Here is a 27,257-nt window from a genome sequence, read left to right as displayed (position 1 = left end):
TTGAAATTTATGCTCATTTATGGAAACTAAAAATATTATAATTAACTGTTTCTCTTTTTCCTTTTGTCATAATGCCACTTTCAAATAGATTAGGGGCTTTTAAGAGAGACAGTTTTGCCTCCTGGGAGATATTGCTCAAACTGTGGAGACAATTTTAGTTATCAAAACTCAGGGGCGCTATTGATACCCATTAGATAATACAGCCCAGTGATGTTGTAAATATTCATAACAGCCTTCATAAAAAATATTTATGGGGTCAAAAATTCCAAAAATGATGAATAAGCCCTGAATTAGGCCATTCTTAAACACCTTATTCAGTCTTGTACCTAGAAGTAAAGATTCCCACTACTTGAGTCTCTACATCACAAAAAGTCCTAAGTTGCTAGACAAAGTTCTGGGAATCACCAGTCCATAGGGAAAGCCAAAATCACCAGGGATATGAGTAAGAAGAGGGGACCAAGTAGGAGTGACTGGGGAACACCAGCATTTACAAATGGAGAGCGGAAGAGAAACACCTCATAGAATCATCACAACATGAAGTTACAGAATACATTTTAAAGTTCAGTGAGACAAGGTGATAAAATGCCTTGGCACTGGAGATCCTCACCAGTAGCTTCAAAATGGAGCTACAACTTGAAGCCACATTGCAGTGCACTAAGGAATAAAGATTATTCTTTTTGGATAGACCTAAAATAGTGGCTAAGAAGTTCTAGCAACCACTTCACAGCAGAGACAACATTGTGGACAATTGTACACACATGAAGTCACCTTTACAAGAACTATGGAAACCAGGAAAGAGACCCCAGTGGCTCATCTTGTCATATCCATAAGAAAAGTAGCATTGAAGAAATCAAGAATGAAAGAGTTGCTCCTGTCATCCATTCTGCAGCTCAAAGGAGTGCTGCATGGAGTGACGGCCTCATTTGGGAGAGGGAGAATGAACTGAATCCCAGAACCAGGCCCATTGTGAAAACTCAGTTGGGCTGAGCATCCCTTCCCTGGCTTCCACATTCAGGTGGCCTGTCATCCCTTCCCTCAACCACTACCAGAAAATGAAACTCCAGTTGTGCAACTCCTGCTGTGCTGCAGGAGAAGGAACTTAGGACCATTTTTCAGAGCTTATCACCATCCCCAGAACTCAGAGCCAAGTCTGAGGGATCAAGATTTGGCATCTCATAAAAACCCAAAGGCCTCTAGCACCAGGCCAAAGCTCACAGACTTGTATGACATTGTCAGGACTTGTCTGGCATTGGTAAAGTGCTCTGGGGGAGTCAGACTCGTTTTGGCATGTGTCACTGTCAGCCCCCAGTGGATGGTGGATCTGACAGACACCCTTTGATTCTGTAGGCATCCTTAACTGTGGGAACCAGGTATGACGAGCTTGAACCATTTTGGGTTCCCTGAAGGCTACCTTTACTTTTCCAACCTTGGTCAGACAGCAAAGGATCATGGAACTATATTTGGGATTCAATGATGGCTGATAAAGCCCAAATCTGGACAGATCCTACTGGATTCCATCTCAAGGCAAGTGCCTCCAGACAGTCTCTGGACTTGACCTATGCCTTGGTAAGACAGATTTGTTTTGGCATGTATGCACTGCAACATTACACAGGGCCTGATGACTATAAGACTCAGATGTTACCCACCCAGGACCTGCCTAAGTAGCTGAGCAGCTGCCTCTATTTCCCTCCTATAACTTTTGACAGACATCAAGGAATCACATGACTGTTTTGAGATGAGGTTGCCAAGTTGATAAAAATGAGTATAGAGCAAATCGAAACAGTTCCTGTCCCCAGGTCAGTCCCTGCAGGGTCTCTGAAGCTGCTTCAGTGCCCAGCAGAATTCTGTGGTCCTGATTGAGCAGTCTTATACCTCAGCCATGTACCCAATGGCTGAGAGTGTGGCATCAGGCAATGAGCTAACTCAACAACAGACACATCATAGCAGAAAGAGTTGGTCTCGATGGGCTGAGGGCTCCAGATGTGATCTGCACTTTGGTGTTCATGAAAAACCTCTTTTTAGGTAATTCCCCAGTTCACACTGAACACATCAATTGCAGATTTGAGAAAAATTTGATGTGGAGAATATTGCAAGGCCGAATCTCCAAAAACATATCAACAGCAGACCTAAGGAAACCCACCCCTTAGGGTGCTTGCTATCCAACGCTGAAATAGCAGAAGTATCCGTAGACTCAGAGGAAACAGACTGCTTAGAATTTCTAGAAGTATAGCAACAAATGAAGTTAGATTACAATAACCAATTCCCCAAAGTAGAGACAACGTTGTACAAAAAGCATCAAGATCTTCCAGGAAATCATGACCTCATCTAAAGAGCGAAATAAGGTGCCAGAAACCAAATATCTTGGGAGTGAAATTTCCAAATGTTGAGATATAGATTTCAAAATACCTATTTTAAGGAAACTCAACAACATTCAAGAGAACAGTGATAAATGATATAATATCCTAACTGTGAGATCTGATAGAGATGGAAGTAATTAAACAAAAAATCAACCAGAAATCCTTCAACTGAAAAGTGCCATAAGTGAAATTAAATATGTGAATGAAGGCATCAACATTATGGTGGCTCAAACAGAAGGCTCACTTGGCTAATCCTCCGCCTGCGGCACTGGCACCCCGGGTTCTAGTCCCAGTCAGGGTGCCGGTTCTGTCCCGGTTGCTCCTCTTCCAGTCCAGCTCTCTGCTGTGGCCCAGGAAGGCAGTGGAGGATGGCCCAAGTGCTTGGGCCCTGCACCACATGGGAGACCAGGAGGAAGCACCTGGCTCCTGGCTTCGGATTGGCACAGTGTGCTGGCCGTAGCAGCCATTTGGGGGGTGAACCAACGGAAAGGAAGACATTTCTCTCTGTCTCTCTCTCACTATCTGACTCTGCCTGTCAAAAAAAAACCAAAAAAAAAAACAAAAAAACAAAAAAAAAAACAAACAAAAAAACAGAAGTATCATTGAGCTTAAAAACAAAAGAAGTATCATTGAGCTTAAAAACAAACTATTTAAAAATATACAGATTTGAGAAGAAAAAGGCAAAAAGAATCAAGAGAAATAAAGGAAGCTTATGGGAAATATGGGCTAGCATGAGAAGAGCAAATATTAAAGTTATTGGGACAGAAAACTTTCCAATGTTAGAGAAGGACACAAATAACCACTTCCGATCCAGCTCTCTGCTATGGCCTGGGAAAGCAGTAGAGAATGGCCCAAGCCTTTGGGCCCCTGCACCCACATGGGAGACCTAGAAGAAGCTCCTGGCTCCTCGCTTCAGATTGACTCAGCTCCAGCCATTGTGGTCAAATGGGGAGTGAACCAGCAGATGGAAGACCTCTCTCTCTCTCTCTGCCTCTCCTCTCTCTGTGTAACTCTGACTTTCAAAAAAATAAATAAATCTTTAAAAAAATAAAAAAGACATGCTATAGTCAAGTTCTCCAAGGTTAAAGGTAAAGGGTCCCAATTCACCTGACTACAGACTTCTCAGTAGAAACCTTACAGACCAGAAAGGAGTGGGTAAGACTTTTACACTACTAAAGGAAAAATACTGCCAGACAGGAATACTGAACCCAGCAAAGCTATAATTTAGATATGAGAGAGCAATAAAGATATTCATAAATAGAAGCTGAGATAATTTATCACCACCAGATCTGTGTTACAAGAAATGCTAAAATGAGTTCTTCACACTAAGAGAAGGAGATGCTAATAAGTATGAAGAAAATATCAGAAGGTGGAAAACTCATTGATAATACTAACTATACAAATAAAGACAGAATATTCTAATATTGCGATATGTCATATAATCCATTAATATCTATAGTGAAAACTGAATAAAATTATAATCACTACATTAAAATATTGACAAATAATATTGAAAGCAGTCAAATGCAACATCAAAATTCAAAATGTGGGGAGTAATTGAGCACAAATGTAGAATTCTTTGTTAGCATTCCTTATACTTTTGTTTGTCTTTTTCCTACTTATTAAATTAATATTAAATTGTTATCATTTCAAGGCAGCTTGTTATAGCTGAAAGAAGTTCTATCTAAGCCTGATGACAACTGAAAAGCAAGAAACCATAACAGACTTACCAAAAATACAAATCAAGGAATTAAATTACACCACTATAGGAAATCACTTAACCAAAAATGAAGATTGTAAGAGAAAGAGAGAAATAGAAACAGCAATAAAAATTAAAAATGTGTATCAAAATGTTAATAGTAAGATTTTATCTGTCAATAATTACTTTAAATGTCAATGGACCAAATTCTCTAATTAAAAGACAGAGTAACCAAGTGAATGAAAAAATAGGACCCAGTTTATCACACAAATAGATTTTAAATGAAAATCAGTAAGAGACCAGGAAGATCATTACATAATGAAAAGGGCTTAATACAATAAGAAATAGCAATAATAAATATATATGCATCCAATATTGGAGCACCCAAGTACATAAAGCAAGCATTAATTGACCTAAAGAAAGAGATAGATGCCAATAATAGGGACTTTCATACCCACTCCCAGAAATGACCAGATCATCTAGAAAGAAAATCAACAAATAAACATCAAAGTTAAGTCACACCCTAGATCAATAGAACCTAACAGACATATACACTACTTTCCATGCAACAGCTACAGAATACACATTCTTCTCAACATTACATAGAATATTTTCCAGGATAGATCACACAGTAGATCACAAAACAAATTTAGTTTTTAAAGATTTATTTATTTACTTGACAGAGTTACACAGAGTGAAGGAGAATTAGAGAGAGAGAGAGAGAGAGAGAGGTCTTCCATCCACTGGTTTACTTCCCAGTTGGCTCTAACGGCTGGAGCTGTGCCGATCCAAAGTCAGGAGCCAGGAGCTTCTTCTGGGTCTCCCACGTGGGTGCAGGGGCCTAAGGACTTGGGCCATCTTCCACTGCTTTCCCAGGCCACAAAAAACAGTGAGCTGGATTGGAAGTAGAGCATCTGGGAATTGAACCGGTGCCCATATGGGATGCCAGCACTGCAGGCAGCGGCTTTACCCGCTACACCACAGCACTGGCCCCACAAAACAAATTTAAATGAATACAAATAATATTAAGTATCATTATGATTATAATGCAATAAACTATAAATCAATGTAAGAAAACTTTGAAAACTACAGATACCAGGATATTTAACAACTTACTCCTGAACAATTCATGCATCAAGGAAAAAAATCAATGAGAAAATTTTAAAATTTCTAGAAACTAATGAAAATGAAAACACAACATACCAAAATCTAAATAAGGGATATAGAAAATGTATTAAGAGGAAAGTTTAGGGGCTTGGGCTGTGGCATAGTAGGCTAATCCTCTGCCTGAGGCACCAGCATCCTGTATGTCCACCAGTTGGAGTCCCAGCTGCCCCTCTTCTGATTCAGCTCAAAAAGACAAAAGATAACCAATTTTTTTTTTGACAGGCAGAGTGGACAGTGAGAGAGAGAGACAGAGAGAAAGGTCTTCCTTTTGCCGTTGGTTCACCAATTTTGACAAGGATGTAGAAAAGAGAACCCTTGAAGCCAGCGCCGCGGCTCACTAGGCTAATCCTCCGCCTTGTGGCGCCGGCACACGGGCGTTCTAGTCCCGGTCGGGGCACCGGATTCTGTCCCACTTGCCCCTCTTCCAGGCCAGCTCTCTGCTGTGGCCAGGGAGTGCAGTGGAGGATGGCCCAAGTCCTTGGGCCCTGCACCCCATGGGAGACCAGGATAGGCACCTGGCTCCTGCCATCGGATCAGTGCGGTGCGCCAGCCGCAGCGCGCCAACCACGGCGGCCATTGGAGAATGAACCAACGGCAAAGGAAGACCTTTCTCTCTGTCTCTCTCTCTCTCACTGTCCACTCTGCCTGTCAAAAAAAAAAAAAAAAAAAAAAGAGAGACTCCTTGTACACTGTTGGTGAGAATGTATGTTAGTATACCCATTCTGGAAAACAATATGGAGGTTCATCAAAAAAAATAAAAATAGATCTACCACATGATCCAGCAATCTCAATGGTGGGTATAAATATCCAAGGAAAATGAAATCTGTCAGAGACATTTGCATTCCCCTGTTGAAGCTGCACTATTCACAACAGTGAGGAAACTGAAACCATCTAAGTGTCCAGCCACTGATGAATAGATAAAGAAAATGTGGTAATGAAGCTATTATTATGGTTCATCTGGTTAAGTCACTGCCTACAACAATAGCATTCCATATCATAGTGTTACTTTGTATCCCAATTGCTCTGCTTCCAATCCAGCTTCCTGCTAATGCAGCTAGGAGGGCTGGGAAGGCCATGGAAGTCATCAAAGTACCAGGATGAGGTTCCTGGTTCCTGGCTTCCACCTGGCCTAGACCTGTGTGTTGTGGGAATTTGGGGAGTGAACCACTGGACAGAAGATCAAACACTCTCTCTTTGTCTCTCTCTGCCTTTAAAATAAGTAAATCCTTAAAAAATAAAATGTGGTACATATATAATGGAATACTAGCCATAAAAGAGGATGAAATCTATCATTTCCAACAACACGAATGGAACTGAGCTCCTTGTTTTAAAGGGGAATGAGTCAACTACACAAAGAGAAATATCACATGATCTCATTCAAATATGGAATCTTAAAAATAGGTGATCTCATAGAAGCTAAAAATATAATGGTTGTTAGCAGAAACTAAGGAGGGATGTCCCTATTCAAATTTGGCTGTGGACTTACTCTGGATGGCCTACTCTTACCATTTTATTAATGGTTCAATTTTTTAAATGCCACAATAGACTCCTTTCTGTATGAGTTTAGTCTAAAGATCACAGAGCATAGAAGACACAAGTTCTAAGTGCTATGGCCTGGTTTGGCTTTTCAATGCAGGTGCCTCTCCTGGAACAACCTGATGACAATGGAACCATCTGAGACATTTCTTGATTCTTCTAGTGATGATTTTTTAGTTACATTTCTTGAGAATTTACCAGACCATAAAGTGAAAACAGTGACTATCTCTTAGTATAAAATGAGTACAAAGAAAGAGTACTTCTATATCTAGTCATATAATTTATTGCCAGATTTCATAAGAAATCTGCTTAGAGTTTAAAAGATTATGATAGAAATTTATTATATACACACAAATATATACAAGAGTACTTTGAAAAGTTTTTGAGAGATGCAATTAAAATAATTATATTTTGGTGCAAAAAATTTGATATTCAGTGCATCATTTTTTCATAATATACATTTTCTACTGACTTTTTAAGTGCCCTTGTATATTTATAAATCAATAAATATATATATAAAACTCTACATGCTGAAAATATCCTAGAAATATTAGAAAGAAACTAGTAAAAGTGGATACTCTTGGAAAGAAAAAATGGAATACTAGAGGTATGGAATGGGATTTATTTTTCAATATACACTTTTGTATTAAATAAGTGGCCTGTACATCTATCACTTAACTCCCAAAATATTACTATGAAAATGAAAAAAATTAAACGTTAGCCAGGAAGAGAAAAGGAGGAAATCAGAGCTCACAGCTTGCTTTAGTGTATATGGTTTCTCTAGCTTCTCATAACTGCATATAGTTCAGCACGTTTTGTTTTGTTCGCAAGCTACCCTAGCAGGGACGATTGTCATTTGGATGACTGTTTAATCAGTTGTTAACTTCTTCTTTTGCTTGTATAATAATGAACCATCACAAGATTGCTTATTTCTCTTGATTTCATTCCCAAGACTACATCGCCCCTTCCTCTGTTGTGTCTACATAAATCCCATTCTTCTAATTCAATTTCTAAGACCCTTCCTTTCAGAATGAATACATCATCTGTCCCAGCCACTTAAAATAAATGAGCTCTATTTGGAGGTGTTTCCTCCCCATGTAAAAATTTACTACATCCCTATTGAGGTTGTAAGCTACAAACTCTGAGGCTGTGCTCTGTATTTCCCAATATTCACAATATCTCTGCTGTTCCCATATTTGTATTACATTTTCATGGGTTAATCAGAGAAGCTTTGGATTTCTGGTATCAATGCTAATGATTTTTGATTTTTAGTTTTATTAACTCATTCAATAGCTTTTAGTTTGTATTTGTTTATTCATATCTTAATGAAATAGGTAGAAGGGTAATCTGAGGCTCAAAAACAGAGATTTAGTCTAACACAAATTTTCAGAGGCAAGCAGAATGGAGAGCTCAATGAGCTTCATAAAGTTATTGGGGAAAATTAATCTCTCCTGGGAGAGAAGCCTTGATAAAAACACTCGCAATGCAGGGCTTCTCTGTCCACAGAGTTGAAAAATAAACGCCACATCTACCTCCATTTGCAACACACTGACTGATTGCAGTCCCTACCATAGGTGAACTTTGTCAAGTGTGAAAATAATCCTGGGACCAGGGGAGACACATCATTAGCAGGGAAATATACATCTCTGCTGCTGCTCAAGGAGATGCAGCCATTTAAATGAAGACAAAGAGGGGTAAACAAAAGAATTACAGGAGAAAATGTGTTGCTGGACTATCAGACGAGGAGACCTAATGCTGCCCTTTATCATGACTTATCATGCCAGTGACAGACTATAAAACTCCTACTGCTGCACAATTCTGTACTTGTCAGTTTCTGAGCCAACTTTTCCTTGGCAGATGCTTGGCATATTTTAGACATATGATTTATTGCCTCATTTAATCAAGACTGTGCAGGAAACAATAATCTTTCTGGTAAATTACAAATTAGGCACTTTCACTTATTTTTAGTGACAGAAATGATATATATATATATATACATATATGTATATATGTGTATATGTGTATATGTTGGGCTTTCTAGCAAATACTATTTGTTGCTTGGTAAGAAATTTAAATAATGTCTTCTAGTCCTTCTGTTTGCTGAAGACAGGGAAATTTATGCAATACTGAAAGACAAATTCAGTCATTCTACATCAGTGTTTTTCAGTGTTTATTGTCATGGAAAACAACAGCCTGAACAGATTCCAGTACTAATAAATGGCCCTGCTGTGGAGGTTATTGGCAATTTAAAGGCCGTATCACTTCATTTTGCTTCCCATTTTGCAAATACATTTTAGTCTCTTTGGAGAATTTCTTCTAAAATTTGGGGGTATCTGGCTGGACAGTAAAAGGAAACCATGTACCCAGCACATCAGTAAAATTTTCTGGAAATTATATTATGTGTTTAAAATGACTCCTTGGACATTGATTAAGTTAAAATGAAGTACATGAAGCCAGTGCTGGGTTATTGTCTTACCTAGAGAGAAAAATCACTTTCTAGAATTCAGTAGTAAATAGGCAATTCATTTTGACATAACAAGAAAGAGTGATGTTAACAGCCAGAGGTCACACAAAGCCGAGATGGGGAAGACCTATTAGATCATTTTCTCCATTCCCTAGAGAAGAGGCCAAATTATATTTCATACTGCTTTGCCCAGTTTAGCTTTCAATTACTCAAACAAGAGGCTTTTGCTACTTCAGACTTTTTCCAAGACCTTTACCTTTCTTCATGTTCTCAGCCTTCCTGGGTGTATTGGCAAAGACTAAATCTTGGTCAGAATTAACCCTGCAAGTGACCACAAAATTAGACCTGTGTCCTCAAAACTCATTTTCTCTTCTCTTTCCATGAGCTTCAAATCATTTCTTTAGTAATAACTCTCTTTGTCTTTTCCTACTTTACCTCTATGTTGTTTCCTCATTACATGGCTTTTACTCTAAGTAACAACTTACCTTGCCAGAAGAATCTTCTGAAACAAAACTTCTATTTCCAAAGGTAAATGTTCATGATATCTAGGGCAATGCTATTCATCCAGAAACCCCAAGAACATCTCAAAACAATGAATAAAAGGGATGAGTTCAAGAGAGAAGTTGAAGAGATAAAGTTGAGACTGCAAGTGTAGGGAACTCATGCTACACAATGGAATAGAGCAAAGGGATAGAAGCTGAAGTAAAGTGTGGGCCAAAGAAGATTTCCTTTTAAAGACAGAAGTGTTATAACATTTGTGTCTGAATATGGAGCTACTCAATAAAAGACCAAACATGAGGATGCAGAGAAGTGGGACACCTATAGGACCATGTTTTCATTAAAGAATGAGATCCAGGGCACAAATAGAAACCGAAGCATGGCTTTATCCACGTGCATATATAGTTCATTTATTTTAACTGGTGAAATGATAAAGCACATGAAAAGATGTGCTAATAGACTGACAATTTATGAATGGCTGGTGACTTCAATTTTCTTTCAGTAAAGAGTGGAATGGGTTTTATGTCCCTTTAAGTCTTCTTGGTCACTCCAATTTCTTTAACTTCCATATCAAATGAAATAGTCTTTAATTAGGTAAGTCTACACTGGCTTATACCCCATGATGCTCTGGTGTTAGCTCTTGGAATATCTCCTAAGGAAAATTAGGTTCAGAAAAAATATTCACAAAAATATTCATTGTACATTATTTACAATAATAGTGTTGTAATCATGTTGACAACCTACATCTCCAACAACAACAAAAATGTGGCATATTCAAAATAGTATTTATTAAGATGTACTAACTTAGAAATTTTCAACCTTAGGCTTAAAAGGAAAAAAAAATTCTAAATATAAGCACCCAAAAAGAAGGAAAGTATGAAGAATGATTGACTTTAGGTAGTAAAACTGTTAGTGAATTTTCTCCTTCTTTCTACTTTCCTTATTTTCCAAATTTTGCACAGTAATTATAATGCTACCATAAGAACCTAATTCCAGGCAATAAATTCTTTTCTATTTAAAAGATTCCTGAAGGATACATTTGGGTCATAGTTTGTTTTCTTGCAACTCATAATCATGGCATTAAATGAGAATTTATAGTCCAGGCATTTAGGCAAATTTCTTAAACTATCTTATCTTCATTTCTCTCACTTGTATAAATACAGATAGTTTTCATTACAGGTAAAATGAGGGGTAAACAATTTCATGCATTTATATGTCTTAGAATGGTATCTGGCAGTATAGTATGTAGGCAACAAATTAATATAGAGATATTTATTATTTTGGCCACATATTGCTCTGTTATAATTTGCTGCATATGCTGTTAGTTCTTCACATGGAGGAATTTGAGACACATTTTTGGTACTCTGATATTTTCTTTCGTAAATTTTCAAGCAAGACAATATCTTACATGGTTCCTTTCCGTTTCATTCTTTGATAGTATTTCAAGAAATGGAGAAATTCCTTGAAAGGACCATTTTCTTCAAAAAGGGCAGACACCCATTTCCTTCATGCTTCCTTCGATATTGCATTACGAAGATATCGTTTAGAACTAGGAGTTTCAGTAGCCTTTGGGACAGGACCAATTTCCAGATATTTAATTTAGCTCTGGTCTCATCTAAATTGAAATTCTGACATAGAATTTTTCTCACACTAACTGTTTAGAGAAATCCCTTCCAATTTGTCTTTATTTGTTGTGAAGTCAAGCCAAACCTCAGCAGTCTCTATGGCTGTTTTGGCAGATATTGGTGACATTATTCCATCACCACACACATGTTAATTTGAGATAATGGCCCCTATAATTCTGCCCATGTAGCATTCCCACCCAGTAATTAGAATGGATCCTTTTGAGGAAACAAGAAAAATAAAATACCCTTTAGTATGCATTAATCAGATCTTTTGAACAGTAAAGAAATGCAGAATGGAAAGTGCTTCAGGAAGGGCAGATATTTTATTGCTCCCATTTGATATCCATATTACAATATGGCATTTTAGAGTTGTCTTATTTTGTTTTCAGCCATACCTGTATTTTACGCTTTGTTACTGACCAAAGGTCAATTTCTCCATCTGAAACATCCTGGATTTAGTTTTTTTGTTTTGTTTTGTTTGTTTTTTGTTTTTTTTTTATCTCTTTAAATTTTCTAAAAATTGCCTTAAGTGAATTTGTGACTCTCTGAGGTTCAGAGGTGGATTCTATGCTTCTGGCTGATTTGATCCATGCAGCACTTGGTTTTAGTGGGAGCCTGTGACTTTACCTTATTAATAGCAGAGCTGATGTGGTTCATATTACCTTGTAATTTTGTTTAGGCCTATTTCATTTCTCATCCTGACTTTATCTTAGAAAAATAAGTTACAGAAAACCATTAATTATTTTTATGGGAAAAAATTATTCTTAGTCTCAATGTTTATAGATGGTCATTAAGTCAAAGCAGCTCACAAAAAGCTACTTATCCGAGCTACGAATGTATGTATACAGCCACAATTATATCAACAATTAACAGTTACATGATTGTTAGAAAATAAAAAGTTTAAGAAAATCACATGGTGTTTGGAAAAATACAGTAAGATATTGAAGTAGCTAGAGAATTATGAAATTTATAAATGGGTTTTTACCTTCAAGTATATTAGAGAGCAAAAGCATAAATATACCAGTTCTTTTGATGTTTTTTCTTTGTTAAACTTACTTTAAAATGTGCACTTTTGACAGCATTTAAAATTAAGAGAACCCATGAAAGATAAAGAATGAGTTTTCTTAGAAAGAAGATAAGGAACTGAAAAGATATACTTATAAATGCAGTGATTAACTAATTAAGTGCAAAGTATTATTTAATTCCCTGCTATAATTGACAATGAAGGGGAAAGATTAAAGACACAGGCCTCAATGAATAGTAGATGCAATGTGCAGAACACAGACTTAAGATGGGGAGAACTAGGCACACAGAGAGCAATTGTCATAGAAATATGTATATTGATTGCTGTAGACTCTACAACCACATGGAGTGATCTCTAAATACTAGAGTAGGATTTTTTCAAATAAAATGTTGATTAATCAGTACTGCAGTGGAAGAAAAAAAAGGTTCTGGAGGCTTTTCATTTTAACCATTTTGCTCCTGGAACTTTGATGGTTTCTGCTACTTTCTTAAATATTTTCAAGGTCAAATAGTATAATACTGAACCACTGATATTTTGTACCATAAGATATGTACATTTGGGCATTTGGACAGGATTATTATGCAACTGACACAAATGAAATTTGTGAACTGTATGACCTATCCCTTTGCAACTTTTATAAAAATGTTTAAATCAATAAAAATATTGAATTATTAAAAAAGCAGAGATGTTTATATTGAATGAAAATGGATCAGTCATGGTAAGTTTAAAACACTCAGCAAAAGCACTTGATAGAAAAGACCTCTGAGTTTTACCCATTTTTCCATTCTGTCTTTTTACTTCTCTGAGGCAAAATTATAGCATCCAAATAAATAGTATGAATTAGATAATTTGGAATTAAAGTTAATTTTATAATTCTTGAATTTGAGAAAATACAAAGTTCCATTCTAAGTTCATAGAAATAGAACAATTACAAATTATATTTTGTACTCAAATTACTTCACTTCTATTCATTCTCAGAAGACCTTTAATTACAACTACTCTTTAAAAGTTGTTAAGTAGTTCTCAAGATAATACTGTGGAAAAGGAAAAGGAGAATTCAAATATCTCCATTATAAGTAAGAACACATTACCTTGTCAAAATTAAAATAATTAATCCTATACAAATCAAATTATATTTAGTGAATCTACATAAATGCCACTTTATAGATATGATACATTTTTATATAGGCAGTTTTTAGGCAATTACCCAGAGGCCAAAATATTGTGTGTTATTTATTCTCTTCCAAAATCCATTTAAGAGTACATATTCTATAAATATAAAGTGACAAAGATAAATACTTTGATAAATACCGCTGATCTCTCTTTTTCCCTACATCTGCTAGAGGTGTATTTTCAAAGTTCATCAGAGATAGGATTAAAATATGTTTATTTTGGTACAAGAAAAACTTTGAAATCTACGCATAGTTTTTTTGTAATTTGCATGAACTTTTTTATGAACTTTTTGAGGACCCCTTGTATGCATGGATTTCTTTTTTTTTTTATTATTCTATTTGTAAGACAGACTTAAAGAAAATCAGAGGTGGGGAGAGAGAGAGAGAGAGAGAGAGAGGAAGAGGGAGAGAGAGAAAGAGGGAGAGAGAGGGTCTTCCATCCACTGGTTCACTCCCCAGATGGCCACAACGGCCGAAACTGCATCGATCTGAAGCCAGGAGCCAGGGCCTTCCTTTGGGTCTCCCATGCAGGTGCACGGGCCCAAGGACTTGAGCCATCTTCTACTGCTTTCCCAGTCTACAGCAGAGAGCTGGATTGGAAGTGGAGCAGCCAGGACTCCAGCCAGCGCCCATATGGGATGCCCGCACTACAGGCGGCAGATTTACTTGCTGTGCCACAGCGCTGGTCCCAATATATGCATGGATTTCAAAATATTTTTCAGCCAAAATATACTCATCTTTTAATCCCATCTTCTATGTACTTTTTGATGTACTCTCATGCATTGTGTTTTCCTGAAACACTTAATTCTTTTATGTATGATGGCACCTATAATACTATAGTTTTTCACTGTCTGGGTCTTTATTCATGAATTGTTTTACAAATGAGCTTTGATATATGAGAATTTCAGACTTTACAACCATGTACAATGTTAAACATGGAAAAGAGCCTTCAAACAAGCAATACAAGCCACTAGATGTGCAGCTGCTTTGTACTGCATAAGGAACCATGCTCTGGGTGAATGAACAGATGCTGTGGCCCAGATGAAGAGTATATCCATGTTACTCCAAAAATATTAGCCATTTAAAACTATTCTGAAAATGTATAACTCAGTTGTTCCCTACCCAAATCATGAGAGGAAGGGGAAAGGATAGAGAGAAAAAACATGAATTAGAAAGAATGAGAGAGGAAGGAATCTGCTGAGTGCTCAGCCTTGCCTGACTTTCCAGAAGATCACACACCAAAATGTATCCTATCCCTACTTGCTATGTGAAAATATAGGGTTCTAGTATCTGAACAAGAAAAGTATCATGAGAACAGAGATATTTCTAGGATCCAAAAGGATTTAACTGGGAGAAAATGGCATGCAAGAAATTAACAATGAAGTGAAGCTCAGCTGAGCCAGAGCTAGGGATGCCAGAGTGAAGAACTGAACAATCTGGCCGGCATTGCGACTCACTTGGCTAATCCTCCGCCTGTGGTGCCGGCACCCCGTGTTCTAGTCCCGGTTGCTCCTGTTCCAGTCCAGCTCTCTGCTGTGGCCCGGTAAGGCAGTGGAGGAGGGCCCAACCCTGCACCCACATAGGAGACCAGGAGGAAGCACCTGGCTCCTGGCTTCAGATCGCTGCAGCGCGCCAGCTGTGGCAGCCATTTGGGGGGTGAACCAACGGAAAAAGGAAGACCTTTCTCTCTGTCTCTCACTGTCTAACTCTGCCTGTCAAAAAAAAAAAAAAAAAGAGAGAGAGAGAGAGAACTGAAGAATCTGGCATGTGGAATTACATAATATCTGGTTCTTCTTGGTTTCTCTCTGAGGCCAAAACTGCCATGTAGCATTTGGGAATCCTTTGTCAATAGCATTCCCTTCTTTTTAAAAGATCTGTGAAGAATCTGAGTTTTTACCCTACTTGTGCCTGCCATTGTTTATTGCATGAAGGCAGGAGGTATGAGATTACTGGGTCTGAGACAATGGACACTGTTACTCCTAACTTCCCCCAAGTAACAGAAGGGAGATACAAATCTGCCTAAATGGATTCCTACACAAGCAGTTGATTTTCTGATAGAGAAGGAATATTGAAGTTAAGCGATTCAAATATTTTCTAAAGGGCAGCAAGTATGTCTGTTTACTGCTCAGAAGAGAGACACCATCTTTGTTTTTGAAAGAGATACTATATCTATCTTCCTTATCCAATCTCTATATAAACATCTTGAAAAGATAGTTTAGAACAAACTGTGGTCACTGTCTCGGTTACAAGACATGCAGAAATCCTAAGACCTAGGAATAGTGGTATCCAATCCTCTCTTCCATGATTGCATAAAGTTAAAAAGTCTCATAGGAAACAAAAAACCCGATGTCCTGTCTACAACTGGATGAACACAAAATTAGATTAAAAATATCGGTATATCAGTTACTCATTTTATCTGAGAAATGAAAATATTTGTTATATTATAATTTTCACAATGAATTTGTTTTAGTCCTAATTTATTCTGGTCACACTAGCTTGTTCTTGTCCAGTGTTTGTGGTCTGTGAGATTATTACATACCACAGGAAAACAACATGCCTACCTGTGAGGGCCAGATCAATTTACAAATGTTAGGGACTGCTTTTTTCTTTCTCAATTTTTTATTTTATCATGATCCATGTTAGTCTGTTAATCTTTAGGATTCTCCTTCCATTTGCCTTTCCCTTTATAATTTACTTATTGAAGAAATCAACCTATTTGTCCTTAAGAATTTCCCATTTGATTTTGCTGATTGTATTGCTGGCGTGCCATTTAACACACTCTTCAATTCCTTTATTTCCTGTAAATATAAAGGCATGATCAAATTCTTCTTTAATGTTTTTGATAATACTTCATAGGCAGTGAGGTACTTTTTTGTTTCTTTCTATCAGAAGGCACAAAATGGATGACTGTTGCTCTTTTTCTATTGTTGGCTGTCTACGGTGGCTTGATTTTTTAATTTATTAGGAGCTGAAAAAGGATGACATTTTTAATTTTACCTTTTCTTCTTTTTATATTAACTGGAATATACTCTGTCTGTTTACCTGTTTAGTGTCCCCAACTCTTTCCCAAATGAATTAAGATGCCTTGATATTAGAAAAATAGAAAATAGGACATGCAGAGATGGAGTCAGCTAAAATCATGATAGAAGTAATTGATTATTGTTTCATCAATTCTATTACTTTCTTGGCTAGACTTTTACACTTCAGATAAATACAAAATGTCTATATTCAAATATTATCAAAAGAGACAAATTTCTGTGGTCAACCAGGATAAAAAGGGATTGACTTTTTTTTTTTTAAATTCAACTAAAGACTTAAAATCTGTGTTTCACCCATATAAAGTATATTTTAAAGTTTCTACAGGTCCTACCCAAGTAAAGAGTTATTCTAAGCCTTTCTACTTTAGGTCAAAATATATAAATACATATATGTTATGCCCAAGTCAACAGATGGATAGATGATTGATAGATAAATAGATCAAATGCCCAGATACATTAAGAAATTGAAATATATTCTCTAATTATAAGGTACTTCTTGTCAATATTGTAAACTGAAAATTACTCATAATGCTTACAGTTTCATTTAATAATATATTCTTATTGTGGAAGGATCCCCCAAGAAACTGTAATGTGTATCTATGCATTTATAAGCCCTTACTTTTCAGAACTCATAAGTAGGCATCACCCAAAACAACTATCACATTCTCTACATGAACTCAAAGTCATGTTTTACTGAAGTCTGACAACACCACAGTATATACATCAAAGGAATTTCATCTCCATAGGGTGTATACTTAAATATAGAAATCCATACCTTCAGCTCAGTTGTGTCTCCTGAACACTCCTGCTCTCTCCTTGATATATAAATTAGTGAATTCAAAGGAGAAGGAAAGAACTGGGCAAAAAGTGGCTGGGCCTCTGTACCAGCTATTGAGTGTGAGGCAGTTCTTTTCCTGGTCTTTGGTAAGTTCTCCACTTGGAATACCCAGGCCAAGCTCTATTATATCAATGGTCGCTAGCTTCTCTGTCCCACTGGGAATAATTTCTCAAAGGTAGACTAAAAATCTTTCTAAACCCTGTTACTGTATTTTTCTGACATAATAAGCATAACTTATTGAAAATACTTAAATCTTTGATGAATTCACAGTGCTTCAAAGTCATTATTTTAATGTCAGTGACAGTTTTACATACAGTGAACTGTGGGAGATTACACAGATGCTATATTGACCAAAGAAAATACCCTGGAGTTTGCTTTTTGACTAAACCTCTGATGTGTGTCAGCTTAATTTTGATTTGACTCTTACTTCCAAAAATGAGACACAGTGTAAGAAAACACTAAAGACCAACTATTGGGATGTGTTTAAAAAAACAGGATTAGATCTACTTGGTAAGTGAAACTTCAAAAGGTAAACTTATAAATCATACAACTAGAAGGACTACTGAAGATCAACCAGTCACATTCCTATTATCTTACAGCTGAGGAAAATTAGGTGGAATGGTATGAATTGATTTTCCCAAAGCTCATAGCTAGTCAGCAGCAGAACTAGAATTAATGTCTTTGACTCTTTCAACTATGTAGCTCAATGAAAGTGATTCTTTTAATTTAGTTGCTAACCCACATATTAAATTCGCTACTGAATGGTATATAAATTTATGGGGCATAAATATAATCTCTAAAAAAGAGGGAAATACATTGCAGAAAACTGTTAAATTTAGTGTTCACAGTAGTATGAAACTAAATTTCATGTAAGTACAACTCTTAATTTAATTATTGCCTAACAGCAATACAACAAAAACTGGTATTTTTGAAGTTGTAATCACTCTTCTAAGTCATTATGACATTGTTCAATGGTTTTTAACAGCAACATATATACTAGTAGTATAGGACTACTGACTAACAAACTTTCAGTGGTTCCATAAACATTTAACTATCACTGGTAAAATCTGCCTATTTATGGAAATATCATAATTTTTCTTGATATTATTTGAATGAGTTCAAAAATGATCTTAAAGGGCTGGCATTGTGGTGTAGCAGGTTGAGTCACTGCCTGCAATACTGGCATCCAATATGGGCACTGGTTTGAGTCCTGCCTGTCCCACTTCCAATCTCAGTCCCTGCTAGTGCAACTGGGACAGCTGCAGAGGATGGTCCCTGCACTCATATGGGGGACGTGGAAGAAGCTCCTGGCTCCTGGCTTCAGCCTGGCCCAGCCCCAGTTGTTGCAGCCATTAGGAGAGTGAACCAGCAGTTGGAAGATACCTCTCTCTCTCTCTCTCTCTTTCTCTCTCTCTCTCTGGAACTCCGCCTTTCAAATAAATAAAAAAAAAATCTTTTAAAACAAAAAGTGAATACTACACAGCAGTCAAAAACAATGAAATCAAGTCATTTGCAACAAAATGGAGGAATCTGGAAAACATCATGCTGAGTGAATTAAGCCAGTCCCAAAGGGACATATATCATATGTTCTCCCTGATTGGCAACAACTAACTGAGCAGCAAAGGGGAAACCTGTTCAAGTGAAATGGACACTATGAGAAACAGTGACTTGATCAGCTCTTGTCCTGACTGTTGATGTACAATTTAATACTTTATCCCTTTTAGTATTTTTTTTTGTTCTAGTACTATTGGTTGAATTCTGTAATTAACACACAATTATTCTTAGGTGTTCGAATTTTAATTGAAAAGTGATCCCTGTTAAATATAAGAGTGGGAATAAGAGAGGGAGGAGATGTACAGTTCGGCACATGCTCACTCGGACTTACCCCTAATGGTGGAGTTAGAAATGTGCCAGGGGATTCCAATTCAATCCCATCAAGGTGGCATGTACCAATGCCATCTCATTTCAGTTCACAATTGATCACACTGATAGGTCTAAGAGTCAAAGGGATCACACAAACAAGACTAGTGTCTGCTAATACTAACTGATAGAATCAAAAAGGGAGAGAATGATCCAACATGGGAAGCGGGACACACAACAGACTCATAGAATGGCAGATGTCCTAAATAGTACTCTGGCCTCAGAATCAGCCCTTAAGGCATTCGGATCTGGCTAAAAAGCCCACGAGAGTATTTTAGGCATGGAAAGCCAAGACACTCTGGAAAAAAAAAAAAGAAGACCTAAATGAAAGATCTCTGCGAGGGAGATCCCAGTGGAAAGAATGGGGCCATCAAAGAAGGAGGTACCTTTCTCTGAAGGGAGGAGAGAACTTCCACTTCCACTTTGACTATGACTCTGTTGGAATAAGATCGAAGTTGGCAAACTCAAAAGGCTTCCATAGCCTTGGCAACTCAGGACTAGAGCCTAGGGAGATTACTGATGCCATAAACAAGAGTGTCAAATTGTTAAGTCAACAACAGGAGTCACTGTGTACTTACGTCTCATGTGGGATCTGTCCTTAATGTGTTGTCCAATGTGAAGTAATGCTATAACTAGTACTGAAACAGTATTTTATACTTTGTGTTTCTGTGTGGGTGCAAACTGATGAAATCTTTACTTAATATATACTAAATCAATCTTCTGTATATAAAGATAATTGAAAATGAATCTTGATCTGAATGGAATAGGAGAGGGAGCGGGAGAAGGGAGAGGTGCGAGTGGGAGGGAAATTATGGTGTGGGGAAACCATTGTTATCCATAAACTGTACTTTGGAAATTTATTTTTACTAAATAAAAAAAAGTGATCTTCAAACATGCTATGCTTGAATTAAAATAATATAAAATCTTGTTTAAAATCATGTTAGTATTTTTAAATGAACCTAAACATTGCTCATACAAAAGAAAGACAAAATGTTATTAATTTAAAGCAATCAGTCTACCATCTCCAGTAACTCCCTTGTATGAGAGTTTAATTTGCTAATTGGACTGATGATACCTGCCTTCATTGTGAGATATGAGTAATTAGATGTTACTACTGAACTACTAAGAGGATGGGATCCCAAAGGGCAGTCAACCAGATCATTATCTAAGGCAAAGCAAACTAATTATCACCACAAAGTTTCAACCAGAGAAATTGATCTAAACATCTAGCAGACTAGTTGGGCCAAATCCCTTGTGCTTAGTGAATTCATACCATACAATATTCTTAGAATGTTAAAATGGGCTTTGATAGAATAAAAGTGGACTGTATCAGAAAATGTGTACAGAGGGAACCATAGTTTAGAGAATTTCTTATAAAGCAAAGAACATGGAAGTCTAAATACAAAGTTGAGACAACCATTCTCAGGTGACTTTACTTTGGAACTCTTGGGAAGGGAGGATATTCTAGAGCAACTTCATTTTATACAGCTATGGAAAATTGTTCTCCCTCTCCCCCAGAAGAGATACCTCTAATCTTTGGGGATTAGGAAGAAAAGAAGTCAATGCATCTTAGATTGCTGCGTGTTACATCTGACAACAGAACAATGAAGCTTAAAGAAAGATGGGGAAAAGAACTATTTTGGTGAACTTCACATATATTTATGATCTATTTTAGTTCCTAATAGCTGTCAAGACACTATATTCAGTGAGATTATCTGTTCTGTAGTCCAAATAACTGACTTACAAATAAATTTATAGAATGTCACTTTTTAAAAATTTGGTGATACATAAAGATGTCAATGTTTGAATATATTATAGTAATGAGATTACAAAGTTTTCCTAAATGTCTATTAATGTAGGGAATACTGACAGAACACAGGATTTTCAAGACTCCAATACATACAGAATACCTATGTTGGTCATACATCACTTAGATGTTGCCTTTGATCATGCAACTGTGTCACTTGTTTCTGCTTTATTTCCCTGACAAGATGGTCAAGATTCAGCCTTACTCACAGAAGATGCTGTGTTGTGTACTCCTTTGGAATCTTGCTTTGCAACTTGAACACGGGGGAGCCAGGACTTCAAATGAGGGTGGTGGAGAGGAGTAAGAGGCAGGCCTCTGCACTGAGTACCTGTTTCAGAGCAAAGAGAAATAATGTGGAATTAGCCTGTTGATTGAAATAAATTGTGATCCTGCATTTATGTGCACATTAGTTCATTTTATCAAAGTTATTTCCTTTAAATTGGCAATCGATACAAGATGAATTATCCAAATAACAACATTATATATATATATATAATATACATAAAAACATTAATATTAATGTAGAATATTCTACATTATTTTGTCTTTCTAGTTAGCATTCAAAGGCATTTCTTCAGATGGAAATGCTGTTTCTCCCTTTAAGTAAAAGTGACTTACTGGAGTCTCCAGTGATTAATGTAATAAATGTCTATTGAATGAGCACTGGCATGTCTCTAACCAGAGCCTCACTCAAAGCTTGATTCCTCACTACCCTCCAAGAGGGAAAAACAATCCTGCAAGTCGCTCATATTATATAGGTGAGGAAATCCAGTTTTAATAACCCACCTATATTCATCCCTGAGAGAGACCTCCATCCCAGGTCTACTCCGACTCCAACTCCTGCAACTTTTGCTTTCTATAACCTGATCGCAATACCCCTATTAGTTACAGAAAGAACAAGATAAGGGGAACATATTTTTTAAACTTTTATTTAATAAATATAAATTTGCAAAGTACAACTTTGGGATTATAGTGGCTTTTTCCCCCCATATCCACCCTCCCACCTGCAACCATCCCATCTCCCACTCCCTCTCCCATCCCGTTCTTCATCATGATTCATTTTCAATTATCTTTATATACAGAAGATCAATTTAGTATATACCAAGTAAAGATTTCAACAATTTGCACCCACACAGAAACACAAAGTATAAAGTATTATTTGAGTACTAGTTATACCGTTAATTCACATAGTACAACACATCAAGGACAGAGATCCTACATGAGGAGTAAGTGCACAGTGACTCCTGTTGTTGATTTAACAATTGACACTCTTATTTATGGCATCAGTAATCACCCAAGGCTCTTGTCATGAGCTGTCAAGGCTATGGAAGACTCTTGAGTTCGCCAACTGCGATCTTATTTAGACAAGGCCCTAGTCAAAGTGGAACTTCTCTCCTCCCTTCAGAGAAAGGTACCTCTTTCTTTGATGGCCCATTCTTTCTGCTGGGATCTCGCTCACAGAGATTTTTCATTTAAGTGTTTTTTTTTTTTTTTTTTTTTTGCCACAGTGTCTTGGCTTTCCATGCCTAAAATACTCTCGTGGGCTTTTTAGCCAGATCCGAATGCCTTAAGGGCTGATTCTGAGGCCAGAGTGCTATTTAGGACATCTGCCATTCTATGAGTCTGTTGTGTGTCCCGCTTCCCATGTTGGATCATTCTCTCCCTTTTTTATTCTATCAGTTAGTATTAGCAGACACTAGTCTTGTTTGTGTGATCCCTTTGACTCTTAGACCTATCAGTGTGATCAATTGTGAACTGAAATTGATCACTTGGACTAGTGAGATGGCATTGGTACATGCCACCTTGATGGGATTGAATTGGGATCCCCTGGCACATTTCTAACTCCACCATTAGGGGTAAGTCCGAGTGAGCATGTGCCGAACTGTACATCTCCTCCCTCTCTTATTCCCACTCTTATATTTAACAGGGATCACTTTTCATTTAAATTTAAACACCTAAGAATAATTGTGTGTTAATTAAAGAGTTCAAGCAATGGTATTAAGTAGAACAAAAAATACTAAAAGGAATAAAGTAGTAAGTTGTTCCTCGACAGTCAGGACAAGTGCTGATCAAGTCATTCTTTCATATTTTAAGCTAAACTGTCTCTGAAATTATCTCACCTAACGTTCTTCATAGTAAAAATTAGAAAGTTAAATATTGTTTTACTTGATACATCTGTGAAATATAGTTACATAGCAGTCAATAAAAAAGGAATTAAGGTTTCTTTAAAGGCCAATATTAACAAGCACAGGAATAAATCCTTCCATACAGAGAAACTCCTATATAGAGTAATTCTGACATCTGATAAATTGGATATCAGGAAGGGATCATAAATCCTACATGAATCCCTGTCACTACAGATCATGGGAAAAGACTCAATAATATTATGGCCTTTGATTTCAGATGTACAGAGAAGTTTTGAAAAGTGAAAAATGCAGAGCATACTCCATTTCTATGAATATGAAGTTATACTTGTCAGAAACTACAGTAAAGCCCTTATAATGTCTTAGATATGGGAGAGTGAAAGCAGAGAATGTAAAATATGCAAGCACATTCCGCACAGAGAGCCACCAATTGCACTTATTTGGCATGAGAAGACCTGAGATATTCACATTTTTTATCACTAAAAGAAAGAAATATTTTATTCCATAAATAAATCACCTGATTTGATGTTGCTTCCATTGTTTGTCTTTAATTAGAAAAAGAAACAATTCCAACTTTAAATAGGTAAGAAATATTTCCAAATTTTAAATAGCAAGGTTCATAAAACTACCAGTATAGAAAGTCACCTACTATTCCTATCCATATCTATGCCAACATCAAGTCAATTATCTTTCCAATTCAAGTCAGAAGCCAAATGCTGAACTTGCTTACCAGTTTGTTACTAGTATTGCAGAGGTGGGTAGGGTTTGGGAATCTGGTTCTTGTTGTTTTGACTGATAATTTTCTGTAGTTTTACATGCATTATTTTCAACGTAGAGAACACTAGATGAAAGCTTGCTGTAAAGAGCCCTATTACTGGGAACAACCCATATACAGGATGTTCATCTAATTTTGCACAGCAGGCATCAGAGGGCCAATGACCATCTTGGCCAGTACTGGCCAAGATTAAACATGGTAGTCCTGGCCAACTATAACTTCTTGACAGAATGCTAATGTGTCAGTGTCCATTTCTGTGTTCAAACATAGGGCAATAATTGCAGGTTGTGAATCTTTCAGAAAACATAAAAACTTCTAGGCATAAAGTTTTGTTAGTATCTCCCCCTACAGATGAGAAGACAAACACAGACTTTAGAAATGTTATGGTAGGACTCACCATTCACATACTCTCTATGAAAAAACATCGATGAACAATGGCTAATGTTTTGGGTTCTTTCTGTGCATTCTCTACTTCCTTCCTAGATCACTTGAAAGATAAGTTAGAAGAATACATGGCCAGATTTTCCAAAGTGAGAATTGTTCGCACCAAGAAAAGAGAAGGACTAATTCGGACCCGACTCTTGGGGGCATCGATGGCAGGAGGAGAGGTCCTGACGTTCCTGGACTCCCACTGTGAGGTCAATGTGAACTGGCTGCCTCCACTCCTTAGTGAGTACACATCATAAGGTGACACCATGGGAGCCAGGGGGAGAATTGTGGTCCACCAGAGGGAGTGTGTGGTATTTTTTTAATTTAATTTGCAATCAGCAAGGGCAAAAGACCCCTTCTAAAACTTTTACAGAGAGAATCTTTAATGCTGTCTTATCCACTGCTGAGGATAAACAGGTAACTATAGAATTGCATTTAAATTGACATTTTAGATAATACTAACTACAATCTTACTTCAGGTTTTAAAAAGTTTCATTTCTCTTAGATGTTCTCTTTTATTGCAGTTATATTCACTGGGTAAACACTAAAAGAAAAATTAGCCCAAAATGTTTTTTATAGCCATCCTGTAACTACAATGAGATTAAAATATAAACACACACTTCAAAAAATGTTACAGGACTGCCAAGAAAGGAGGAAAGAAAATTATTTATCCCCAACATACAGTTAAAATATAAGCACCTTGACATTGCCCAAAATACATAATATTATTGCTTTTATGTTCATTCTGCTTTTACCTCCAGCCTATATCCCTAAATATAAAAACCCCCATATTGCACAGAGTCCCCTCAAATGCCACAAAATGCTATCTAGTTAATATGTCTTAAACGTTCACAGTATGGCTAAGAGAAGGGAATGAAGAAAGCTAAGTTATACCACACTTGAACTGTCAGAAACAGGAAAGTCTGCAAGTAACTCAAGCTCGAAAATACACATGTGGCTCAATTCAAGCTTCATCTCTTTTTTTATTTATTTTACAATGAAGTCAGATACATAAGTAAAGTTCAGTTGCAGATGAGAAATAAATTGCAAGCCTGAAAAAATGCTTTTTTCTAAAACAAACGTTTCCTACATATTATACTTCTTCCTATTATTCTAGATATTGGTAAATCAACTTTTATTGCAAATATATGCCTGGCCTTAGAACTAAAGCCAGTAACAACTGCCTCCACAATAGCTGTCTCAAACACAATGATTTTCTATTGATCATTGTGCAGGATTTCAGCTCAAACCAACAAAGTTCCATTAGTGAAAGATGTGAGGGAAAATCAATTGAAACTGTATAGGACTTAAAATAGGAAACAACCAGCAACTAAGAGCCTGACCACATCACCCAACCCACATACCTACCCCTGTACAGATGACTGCTTGGCGGACCTAATCAACAGAAATGTTTCAGTGCTCCTACAGTCAGAGACTCCTCTGAGCTTTTAATTAAAAGTACCTTGTCCAAGGACACAGCAATTTAGAGCTTCATCAGCAACAGTGAGATTCCCTCAAACTGAATTTGACCTATATGGTGTTGAATATTCAAAGAAGTCAGCAAGAGACCTTATTTATTTATGAACCAAAAAAATCCCTAAATGCCCATTGTCAATTCTCTGGTTGTATTCTATGATTTGAACAACAACACAAAGATAAAGATAGGGGGAAAAAAAAAGAGAGAGAATAAGAAAAACCCACAGCCCACTTTTTCTCATTAAAGCATTTCATTTCCTGGAGGCCTGATGGATAAGAAATGATTCAAGCTTAGAATCACTATCTTTTTTATTTTCCTCTATCAGTGTCTTGACACATCATCCAAAATGAAAAAACAGGCGGAGCCACAGTTTCCTGGTTCATTTTTCACCTAGGGATTATACCTGAATTTCAATTTCCCATTAGGAGTCCATTTGTTTGATCCTTGGAAATTGAAATGCAGATTCAAGCCTTGGATGAAAACTTAGTCATTCTGCTTTCACCCTAAGCTAGTACATCTGGATGAGAGCTAAAAGAAAATCTGAAGAAAAAATTGAAAGTTAAGTTAATGAACTCACTCTCTTTGGGTCACCTTGGGACTCCTGTTGGTCAAACAACTTCTAAATCAACCTGATTCTGAATTTGATTGAAGAAAATCACTGAAACCTTAATGCTAAAATACCTGTAGAGGTGATAGAAATGTTTCGGGCAAAGCAATGATGGTCGTCTCTGTCAAAGACATCTCTGCAGAGACACTATTTAAATAAAGATTAAAACCCATTATAAGGCTTGCTCAAATGAAAATCCGAGCCCTTGGTGCAGATTAACTTGAAATAGTGCTGCGTCTCTGAGTCTGTTAATTACCTGAAATCAGATACAGGGAACCTCTGGGCTCTCAGGTTTATTAGGCTCAGGCCATCTAAAATCACAACCCTTTTCTAGGCCCCAGCATTCTGCACTCCTCCTGTCCTGTTTTATTTTCTTTTCATATCATGTATCACCTCCTACAACACCACATTTAATTATTTATTAGTTTATCATCATTGCTCCAGTCCTGAAGTTAGGAGTTCTTGTGGTATAATTCATTGTTCTGACCATCCAGAAAAGTGAATAACACAATATTTTCTGTTAAATAAATAATTATTGGGATATGAAAGAATGAATGAATGAATGAATGAACGAATAGGTATGTAGATCTAGAGGGGAGGTCTTCTATAGGATTCCATAGTTTTTACACACTGTTTTATCAGTGCCATTACATAATGTTGCTTGTCATTATGGCCAATAA

The 27,257-nt window shown here is 36.9% G+C and overlaps 1 protein-coding gene across 1 annotated transcript in view; it reads left to right on the top strand.

Moving 5' to 3' along the window:
- GALNTL6 (polypeptide N-acetylgalactosaminyltransferase like 6) overlaps positions 1-27,257 on the top strand; it is a 1,248,724-nt gene that overhangs the window by 986,165 nt on the left and 235,302 nt on the right. The window contains exon 6 of the mRNA XM_062212832.1: positions 24,548-24,733. Within this exon, the coding sequence (XP_062068816.1) occupies positions 24,548-24,733 (186 nt within the window). The remainder of the gene's footprint in view (positions 1-24,547; positions 24,734-27,257) is intronic.

The sequence above is a fragment of the Lepus europaeus genome, chromosome 16, assembly GCF_033115175.1.
Source record: "Lepus europaeus isolate LE1 chromosome 16, mLepTim1.pri, whole genome shotgun sequence".
Lineage (NCBI taxonomy): Eukaryota > Metazoa > Chordata > Mammalia > Lagomorpha > Leporidae > Lepus > Lepus europaeus.
Note: the sequence above shows the minus strand (reverse complement) of the source record. Positions and strands in the feature narration are given on the sequence as shown.